Source organism: Mesocricetus auratus, unplaced genomic scaffold (genome assembly GCF_017639785.1).
Source record: "Mesocricetus auratus isolate SY011 unplaced genomic scaffold, BCM_Maur_2.0 Super-Scaffold_100013, whole genome shotgun sequence".
Classification (NCBI taxonomy): domain Eukaryota; kingdom Metazoa; phylum Chordata; class Mammalia; order Rodentia; family Cricetidae; genus Mesocricetus; species Mesocricetus auratus.
Genome location: NW_024429196.1, coordinates 81,244,400 through 81,255,052, shown reverse-complemented (window position 1 = coordinate 81,255,052; position 10,653 = coordinate 81,244,400). Strand labels below are relative to the sequence as shown.

Sequence of the window (10,653 nt, the reverse complement as noted above, 5' to 3'; positions counted from 1 at the left end):
TCAGTTCTCATAGGGAATGTTGCTCAAGAAATCCAGCAAAGCCTGAACCTGGGATTTCAGGGTGTCTTTATCCACTGTGTCTCTGGCTTCCCCTGGCTTCTCCATTTGAGATTTTTCCCCCTCATCAGTGTCACGAATGTGGTGTAAACTCCCAATGGTCTGAAAGATTGCTAGAAATGTGATGTTTTTCCCATATTTTCTAAAAAGGACAGCCTAGAAATTTGCCACTCAAGAGAGGGGAGCCCACATTCTCTTCTGTGTTAAGGGATTTCATGCAATGTGATCTCAATTTCTGGGGAGAACTTGTACTTAGGATCAGATGCCACATAAGAGAAGACTTTTTATCATTACAAATCCTAGGTCCTTTCTGTCCAAGTTCTTAGTTATGTGACCTGTTGAATTTTGACGTGCACGATCATTTTTTGTGATCATGTCAATGTGCAGTATATGGATATTTCCATGAGTTTCTAGAAATTTTCACATATGCCCTGCAATTTTATGTAAATGCTAAATGCCAACCGTGGCATCTCTAGTCCAAAATCTTTGAGTAAATACTTGGGAGAGTGGTTAGAATAATTTAATCCTGCATAGATAGTTTAGTTTCTTAAGAGTGTTGTTGTATTCTCCCATTCATTTCCTTCTCTCTGTAGGTACTTGAGACATGATTCTTGCTGTCCTCGTGGGCTTCCTGTACTTGGGAGTGGCCTCAGCTGCTCCAACACCAGATTACAGTTTGGATGCCGAATGGGAGGAGTGGAAAAGGAGCAATGATAAAACATACAGCCAAGTAGGTCACATGGACACCCAAAGAGGGTCCTCGTAGAGCATGGCCATTGCGGTTGGGGGTTCATGGTTATGCTTGAGGCCATAGATGGCACCCTTACCTGAGGTATTAATGTAACACAGGATAAACACTATCTCTGCTCATCAATGTGTTGAGAATGGCTTGCTTTAGAGTCCCAAAAATACCTCTCCACAACCTGTATGACTAAGCAGCAGCGAGTCTACTTGGTCAGGTAGTGCGGGGTTATAATTAGAAGTAAATGCCATTCATTATGTTTATTTCCAGGAGGAAGAAAGGCAGAGGAGAGCAGTATGGGAAGAAAATGTGAAAATGTTCAAACTGCTCAATATGGAGAATGGCCTGGTGATTAACAACTTCACTGTAGAGATGAATGAATTTGGTGACATGGTGAGTGTGGCTTAAATTGTGTTGTAGTCTGCTTTTTTCTCTTCTATTGTTTGAATGGAAACTTTATGTATCTTTCCTTGAAGACTGGTGAGGAAATGAGGAAAATGATGATGGAGAGCTCAGTTCTGACTCTAAGGAATGGGAAACGCATCCAGAAACGAGGAGATGTCAAATTTCCCAAAACTTTGGATTGGAGAACACAAGGCTATGTGACTCCTGTGCGGAGGCAGGTATGACAACATCACATGATTGACTTCTGCAACTACTGCAATGGGACTAGTTATTGACTCATCTGTCTTATTTTATAACTTGAAGCCACAGTTACTGTCCTTACCATTCTGCTACTAGTAACAAATAGCTTTGTTATCCAAGGGAAGGAGGAATCCCTGATCCATGCCTTGGCAATTATAGGGATCATGCAGGTGTAGTAGAATGTATACATTTCTAAGTATACTTACTCTTAAACCTCCATCTAGTGACCCCCCTTTATCTCTCTCCAGACTTAATTTCTCCCATTATTAACATTTCTTACACCTGGCATCCAATAGATCACAGTCTCATGTACATCTGTGTGTGACTGTGTGGTTACCCATTGGGGCAAAAGACACCTCCCCACAGAGACTGACCCTTCCTGCTTAGGCATCCGTCAAAAGAGAATAGCTCATTTTTGATAAAGTACTCCTCTTGAGTTGCTGCAGTTAATGTTTTTTTGTTGGTGACAATATTTCTTTTCCATTCAGCTAGGTTGTGGTGCTTGCTGGGCTTTTGCTGTGGCTGGTTCCATAGAAGCACAGCTGTTCAAGAAAACAGGCAGACTGATCCCACTGAGTGTACAGAACCTAGTGGACTGTTCTACACCTTATGGCACTGATGGCTGTAAAGGGGGCAGAATCTATAATGCCTTCCAGTATGTGAAGTACAATGGAGGTCTGGAGGCTGAGGCAACCTATCCCTATGAAGCAAAGGTAAGTAGGCTACCCGGGTTGTCTTCTTTGTTCATCTGCGGTAGAGGAAAATTGCAGAAAAAAATGCATTGCCTACAGAGCTCACATTGAATGCAGAGTTTTCCACACCACCAGTGCTGCCATTAGAGTGTCTACCCCTGTATGGTTGTCTGAATCCACGATTCCATGTAGGTTGTTCTTGCTTTTATGCACATGGAGAATGTGCAAACCTTTCCACGCATAATGCAGATTTCCACACCATGAAAATTTCTTGTGGATAGGACGACCTATGAGGTGTCATTGAAGACAGGAGAGCTGATTTCCTGTTCCAAATCTTCCAGGAACATTTCACTTCCTGGGATGATTATAACAGATGTGGGAGTGGTCCAGTGCAAACTACCCAGTATTGTGGTTCTTACTGTCCAGAAGGCAGATGGTAGTAAGCAAACCTCTTAACTCTTTGCTTTTCAAAGGATGGAAAATGCAGGTACAGCCCTGAACGCTCTGTTGTTAAGATCGACCGCTATTTGATTGTCCCAAGGAATGAAGAAGCCCTACTGAATGCGTTAGTGACCAATGGGCCCATTGCCGTTAGAATTGATGGTGCACATGCATCTTTTCGTAGATATACAGGAGGTAAGTATGTGTTTTTCTAGATATATATGAAGAATTCTTGTGACCCTTCGGGACATGCCAGGTTGATATCCTAATAGTGTATAAAATTTGATGTGGGTATTTGGGCTTGTAAGTTTTACACTTGTTAATGCGTTCATCATGTGTGTTGTTTCCTAGGGACATGACATACCTATGCATCGGAGTACTTCGTTACTTGCCATATTATTTAGCTTCATTTACACACGTTTCTCTACTTGATATATATTAAGATATGGAGCCATTTCATTCGTAGAAAGATGAGTGACTTGAATTAAGAAATGAATGTTTAGTTTCTGTCCATTTAGTGTGATGTTGGCTGTTGGTTTGCTGTATATAGCTTTTATTATGTTTAAGTATGTTCCTGTTATCCCAGATCTCTCCAAGACCTTTATCATGAAGGGGTGTTGAATTTTGTCAAAGGCTTTTTCATCATCTAGTGAGATGATCATGTGAGTTTTGTTTTTCAGCTTGTTCATTTGGTGGATTACATTGATGGATTTCGTATGTTGAACCATCCCTGCACCCCCTGGGATGAAACCTACTTGATCGTGGTGAATGATTGTTTCGATGTGTTCTTGGATCTGATTTGCCAGTATTTTATTGAGTATTTTTGCATCAATGTTCATGAGTGATATTGGTCTGATGTTTTCTTTCTTAGTTGTATGTTTGTGTGGCTTGGGTATCAAGGTTATTGAAGCCTCGTAGAAAGATTTTGGCAAAGACCCTTCTGCTTCTATTGCATGGAATACTTTGAGAAGAATTGGTATAAGGTGTTCTTTGAATCTCTGGTAGAATTCTGCGTTGAGGCCATCTGGACCTGAACTTTTTTTTGGTTGGGAGACTTTTGATGACTGCTTCTATTTCCATAGGGGTTATAGGTCTATTTACATTGCTTATCTGTTCTTGATTTAGTTTTGGCAAGTGATAGCTATCCAGGAAGTTGTCCATTTCCTTTAAATTTTCGAACTTTGTGGAGTACAGGTTTTCAAAGTATGACCTGATGATTCTCTGAATTTCCGCGGAGTCCGTTGTTATGTCCACCTTTTCATTTCTGATTTTGTTAATTTGCATGTTCACTCTCTGCTGTTTGGTAAGTTTGGACAAAGGTTTGTCTATCTTGTTGATTTTCTCAAAGAACCAACTCTTCTTGCATTGGTTCTTTGTATTGTTTTCCTAGTCTCTACTTCATTGATTTCAGCCCTCAATTTGATTATTTCTTGGTGTCTATTCATCTTCTGGGAGTTTGCTTCTTTGTGTTCTAGAGCTTTCAGGTTTGCTGGTAATTCTCTAGTATAACTATTCTCCAGTTTCATTGTGTGGGTACTTAGTGCTATGAACTTCCCCCGTAGCACTGTTTTCAAAGTGTCCTATAGGTTTGGGTATGATGTGTCTTCATTCTCAGTGAATTCTAGGAAGTCTTTAATTTTTTTTATTTCTTCTTTGACCCAGAAATGGTGCAGTTGCGCATTATTCAATTTCCACAAGTTTGTAGGTTTTCAGCAATTTGTGTTGTTGTTGAGTTCTAATTTTAAAGCATGGTAGTCTGATAAGATGCATGGAGTTATTCCAATTTTTTGAAGCTGCTGAGGTTCAATATGTTGCCAAGATTTTTGGTTTAGTATCATATGGTGGTGAGAAGAAGGTATATTCTTTTTTTATGTGGATGAAATGTTCTATAGATGTCTGTTAATCCCAGTTGGGTCATTACTTCTATTAGACCCTTTGCTTCTTTGTTGAGTTTCTGTCTGGTATTCCTGTCTAGTGGTGAGAGTGGTGTGTTGAAATCTCCCACTATAAGTGTGTGGGGCTTTATATGTGATTTAAGTGTTAGTAATGTTTCTTTTATGAATGTGCATGCTTTCATATTTGGGGCATAGATATTCAGGATAGACACTTCATCTTGGTGGATTTCTCCTGTGATGAGTATGTAATGACCTCCTTCATCTCTTTTGATTGATTTTATTTTAAAGTCTAATTTGTTAGATATTAGGATTATTACCCCCACTTGTTTCTTGGCTCCATTTGATTGGAAAATTTTTTCCCAACCTTTAACTCTCAGGTAATGCCTGTCTTTGAGGGTGAGGTGTGTTTCTTGTATGCAGCAGAAGGAAGGGTTCTGTCTTCGAATCCATTCTGCTGGTCTGTGTCTTTTTATGGGTGAGTTAAGGCCATTAATATTGAGGGATATTAATGACCATTGATTGCTCATCCTTCTTCGATTTGCAATGGTTGGTGGTGGTGGAATTATGTGTGGAATTTCACCCCTTTGTTCTTTTGGATGTTGGTAGAGATGGATTCTCTAATGCCTATGTTTTTCTGGTTGTAGTTAGTTTCCTTAGGTTGGAGTTTTCCTTCCAAAAGTTTCTGTAGGGCTGGGTTAGTGGATAAGTATTGCTTGAATCTAGTTTTGTCATGGGATACCTTGTTTTCTCCATCTATAGTGATTGAGAGCTTTGCCGGGTATAGTAGTCTGGGCTGGCATCCATGGTCTACCATAGTGTTGGTAGAATATCTATCCAGGACCTTCTGGCTTTCTGAGTTTCCAGGAAGAAATCAGGTATAATTCTGATAGGAATGCCTTTATATGTTACTTAGCCTTTTTCCTTTCTTTATTCTTTATATTTGGGGTCTTGTTTATGAAGTGGCGAGGGGACTTTTTTTTGGTGCCACTCTATTTGGTGTTCTGTAAGCTTCTTGTACCATCATTGGCGAGTTTTTCTTAGGTTGGGAAAGTTTTCACTATGATTTTGTTGAATATGTTTCCTGGTCCTTTGTGGTGGTTTTCTTCCCCTTCTTCTATACCTATTATTGTTAGGTTTGGTCTTTTCATGGTGTCTCATATTTCCTGGATGTTTTGTGTTAAGGATTTTTGGACTTAAGATTTTCTTTGGTTGATGAATCCATTTCTCCTAATGTACTTCAACACCTGAGATTCTCCCTTCCATCTCTTTTATTCTGTTGGTAATGCTTGTATAGGTAGTACCTGATCATTTGCCCAGCTTCTCTATTTCTATCCTTTCTTCAGATTGTGTTTCTTTATTTGTTTATTTCAGTTTTCAATCCTTGCATTGTTTGAATTGTTTCTTATCATTTTCTGTTTATCTTTTTGTCCATTTGTTGCATTTTATGAATTTTTTGGTTTGTTTTTTCTTCCATTTCTTGGATTTTTCGTTTGTTTTTTCTTCCATTTCTTGCATTTTTTGGCTTGTTTTTTTTCATCCATTTCTTTGAGGGATTTTCCTTTATCCTCTTTTAGGGCCTCTATCATTTTCATGAAGGTGGTTTTAAGGTCATTGTCTTCTGCTTCATTTGCATTGCAATGTTGGAGTCTTGCTGGTGTGTAGTCTCTAGAATCTGGCGGTGTCATATTTGTTTTTCTGTTGCTTATTGAGATTTTTTAATGTCTCTTTTATATCTGTTCAAGTGGGTGCAGAAACTCAACACATTTCCCATAAAATCAGGAACAAGACAAGGCTGTCCACTCTCTCCATACCTTTTAAACATTGTACTTGAAGTTCTAGACAGAGCCATATGACAACAAAAGGAGATCAAGGGGATACAAATTGGAAACGAAGAGGTCAAACTTTCACTATTTGCAGATGCTATGATAGTTTACATAAAAGATCCAAAGAACTCTAGCACGGAACTCTTACAGCTGATTAACACCAACAGGAAAGTGGCAGGCTATAAGATCAACTCAAGAAAATTAGTAGCCCTACTATATACATATGATAAAAGGGCTGAGAAAGAAATCAGAGAAACATCACCCTTTACAATTGCTACAAACAACGTAAAATACCTTGGGGGAACGCTAACCAAACAAGTGAAAGACCTGTATCGCAAGAACTTTGAATCTTTAAAGAAAGAAATTAAAGAAGCCCTCAGAAAATGGAAATATCTCCCATGCTCTTGGAGAGGTAAGATCAATGTAGTAAAAATGGCAATCCTGCCAAAAGCAATCTACAGATTCAATGCAATCCCTATTAAAATCCCAGTACTATTCTTCACAGACCTGAAAGAACAATCATCAATTTTTTATGGAAAAACAAAAGACCCAGGATAGCCAAAACAACCCTGTTCAACAAGGCAATGTCCGGAGGCATCACCATCCCTGACTTCAAGCTCTATTATAGAGGTATAGCCCTGAAAACAGCTTGGTATTGGCACAAAAATACACAGGTAGATCAATGGAATTACATAGAAGACCCTGATATTAATCCACATATGTATGAACATCTGATCTTTGACCAAGAAGCTAAAAATATACAATAGAATAATGAAAGCATCTTCAACAAATGGTGCTGACATAACTGGAGGCTGGCATGTAGAAGAATGTGAATCAATCCATGTTTATTGCCATGACAAAACTTAAGTCCAAATGGATCAAACTCCTCAACATAAATCCAGCCAAACTGAACCTCTTAGAAGAGTAAGTGGGTGGTACCCTTGAAGGAACTGTGCAGGAGATAGCTTCCTGAACATAACACCAGTAGCACAGACAGTGAGATCAACAATTAATAAATGGGACCTCCTGAAACTGAGAAGCTTCTGTAAGGCAAAGGACACAGTCAGGAAGACAAAAGGCAGCCCACAGAATGGGAAAAATATTCACTAACCCCACATCTGACAGATCGCTGATCTCCAAAATTTACAAAGAACTCAAGAGGCAAGTCTCCAAAACACCAAAGGATCCAATTAAAAAGTGGGCTGTAGAACTAAATAGAGATTTTTCAGTAGAGGAGTCTAAAATGGCTGAGAGGCACTTGAGAAAGCACTCAACATCCTTAGCCATCCAGGAAATGCAAATCAAAACAACTCTGAGATACCATCTCACTCCTGTCAGAATGGCTAAAATCAAAAACACAAATGACAATTTATGCTGGAGAGGATGTGGTGAAAGGGGGACTCTCCTCCATTGCTGGTGGGAGTGCCAACTTGTTCAACCAGTTTGGAAATCAGTATGGAGCTTCCTCAGAAAAATGGGAATAAACCTACCACAAGACCCAGCAACTCCACTCTTAGGCATATATCCAAAAGTTTCCCATTAATACAACAAGAATGTCTGTTCTACTATGTTCAGAGCAGCATTATTTGTAATAGCCACAACTTGGAAGCAACCTAGATGCCCCTCAACTGAAGAGTGGATAGAGAAAATGTGGTACATTAACACAATGGAGTACTATTCAGCAGAAAAAAACAATGTAATCCTGAGATTTGCAGGCAAATGGATGACACTAGAAGAAACCAGTCACAAAAAGAGAAACATGGCATGTACTCTCTCATATATGGATTTTAGACCTATATCTGTGGAGTGCCAGCCTACAATCCCATGGCCAGATAGTCTGGGAAACAACCTTCATTCATTGGCTGATGGAAGCAGAGGCAGACTCCCATGGCTAAGCACTGAGCTGAACTCAAGGAACCCAGTTATAGAGAGGGAGGCCAGATGACCAAAGAGATTAAGACTGGGCTTGTTTAACTCCCAGAAACAGCTGACCTGAATGGGATAGGTCTTGAATCCCAGACTGATGCCTGGGAATCCAGCATGGGACTGATCAAGACCCCCTGAATGTGGGTGTCAGTGAGGAGGCCTCAGGAATCTATTGAGCCTTGGGCAGTAGATCAGTATTTATCCCGGGTATACAAATGGACTTTGGACTCCCTTCCATCAATGTGAGATGCACTCTCACCCTGAACTCTTGGGGAGGGTCTAGGCCCTGCCCTGGATGAAATGACAAACTATGGACACCCCATGGAGGGCCTCAACCTCCCTGGGGAAATGATTGGATGTTGGGGGGGTTGATGGGAGGGCATGGTAGGAGGGGAGGGAAACGGAGAGGGACTTGGAACTGACTTGTGAAGCAACCTTGTTTCTAATTTAAATTTAAATTTAAAAATGAATAATAAAATTAAAAAAGAAATGAATGTTTAGCTACGATTTCTTGTAATGTGATTATATCAGCAAAAACAGAAGATGTGTAAGAATTATCTTACATGGTTACTGGGATGTGCTTATCAACAAAGTTATGTTTACATTTATTTATTTATTTATTTGTTTGTTTATTTGGGTTTTTGATGAGAACTTGGATAAGGATTCCTCTTAACAATGGTTTCTATTTTTATTGGAATTTTTGCCACTTCAGTCCAATTATATATTGCCCTACTTACTGTTGTTGATCAGGGTTACCACAAGGTTCCTAGTGCCTTTTATTACATTGACTTTTTTTTTAGGTATTTACAATGAGCCCAAGTGCAGACGTGATTCCCCTAACCATGCGATGCTGTTGGTCGGCTATGGCTATGAAGGCAGAGAGTCTGAGGGCAGGAAATATTGGCTGGTGAAGAACAGGTATAAGTTGCTGAAAATTTTTGTATTTTAGGTTTCAAATGGACTTTCTGTTTGTAATTATAGTTTAGGTACAAGTCACAGAAAAAGGGACATTTTCTTTCCTTTCTTGTTTTTCCAGTGTGTGTGTGTGTGTGAGTGTGTGTGCATATGCGTGTGTGTGTGAGTGTGTGTGTGTTGTGTGTGTGTGTGTGTGTGTGTGTGTGTGTATGCAGTGTATGTAGGCCATGCTGATGTCAGTTGTCTGCCTCAGTTCTTCTGCATTGAGAGAGTGTCAATGATCCTAGAGTTTCATATTTTCGCTAGTGTGCTTATCTAGTTTGTTTTAGTTATTCCTTGGCTTCTGCAAATACAGGGTAACTGCAAAAACATCCTAGTTTTTTTGTTTAAAGTTACTTTCATTTGTGGTAAGTGCGTGTCTGTGTGAGAGAATGCTGTGTGTGGGCAGAAGTTCTTGCCGACCAGACAGACACTACATTGCCCACAGCTTCAGTTACAGGGGATTGTGAGCTCACTGCCCTGTGTACTAGGTGGGACCTGTTGTCCTGTGGAAGAACTCCCAGTGCTCCTAGGCACTAAGATATAGTTTCAGCCTCATTTTGGCTTTTGAAATGGAACTTGGACTTAAACTTCATCAGACCTTCGTGATTAGACAGTAAGGCAACTAATATTATATATGAACACAGACTCACTGTTTTCTTGGTAATTAATATAATTTTTGAGTCATTGTTTTTCTATTTTCTCATTGGTTATTTCTGCACAACCCATGGGTGGAAGATGTCCTAATTTCCTCTGCTGTGATTTTTTTACTGTCCTCTGTGAAATAACTTGTGATACTCTGGAATTGATTTTCTGCCTTTTCTGATGTTTTCTACTGAGTTGACCTCTGGCTCAGTGCTCAAATGCAGAGTTATTGTAGTAGTCCACTCTGATGTTTCTTGTTTTTTAAATATGAAACCCGATTTCTTTCAGCCATGGTGATAATTGGGGAGAAAATGGCTACATGAAGATTCCCAGAGATCACTTCAACTACTGTGGAATTGCTTCCTATGCCATGTACCCTACATTGTGAGCTGCCTGGGGATGAGAAGGCAGGGAAGATATTAAGGGCAGCACACACAGAAGAACCCCAGCCTCTTCAGAGTGATCGCCCTCTGCTGAGTGCAGGAGATGCTTGAACCATTGAAAGGCCAGGGCAGGATGTGAAATCTGTGGTTTTTGCTTGCTCTACTAACACATGCCCGGTGCTGTAACTGATGTTCTGCACTCATTTCTGTTAAGACTTCCTGTAGTTGCCTCTGGGTGGTGGTGGTGGAGGTAGCTGTGGTGCACGCCGTTATTCCCACCACTCAGGAGGCAGAGGCAGGTTGCTTAGGAGTTCAAGGCCAGCCTGCTCTATAAAGCTACACAGAGAAAACCTGTCCAAGAAAAAAAAAAGACTTTCTGTAGTGACTTGATTTTAACTTTTTCACTGTACTAAAAAAGACCTTTAAAAATAAAAGTCAAATTCAAAGGTA

The 10,653-nt window shown here is 39.9% G+C and overlaps 1 protein-coding gene across 1 annotated transcript; it reads left to right on the top strand.

The window, feature by feature from the left end:
• Nucleotides 1-661: 661 nt before the first annotated feature.
• LOC101835085 (cathepsin 7-like) lies at nucleotides 662-10,208 on the top strand. The gene is made up of 7 exons (XM_040756234.1): nucleotides 662-787; nucleotides 1,070-1,192; nucleotides 1,276-1,422; nucleotides 1,933-2,157; nucleotides 2,610-2,772; nucleotides 9,022-9,139; nucleotides 10,109-10,208. Exons 1-7 carry the CDS (start codon nucleotides 662-664, stop codon nucleotides 10,206-10,208), a joined length of 1,002 nt encoding a protein of 333 aa, XP_040612168.1.
• Nucleotides 10,209-10,653: the final 445 nt, after the last annotated feature.

Excerpts from the sequence above, each read along its gene's own strand:
- LOC101835085 (XM_040756234.1), top strand. The coding sequence starts at position 662 with ATGATTCTTGCTGTCCTCGTGGGCTTCCTGTACTTGGGAGTGGCCTCA. Across the intron at positions 1,423-1,932 it reads TGACTCCTGTGCGGAGGCAG|CTAGGTTGTGGTGCTTGCTG; the intron begins GTATGACAACAT and ends TTTTCCATTCAG. Across the intron at positions 2,773-9,021 it reads TTTTCGTAGATATACAGGAG|GTATTTACAATGAGCCCAAG; the intron begins GTAAGTATGTGT and ends CTTTTTTTTTAG.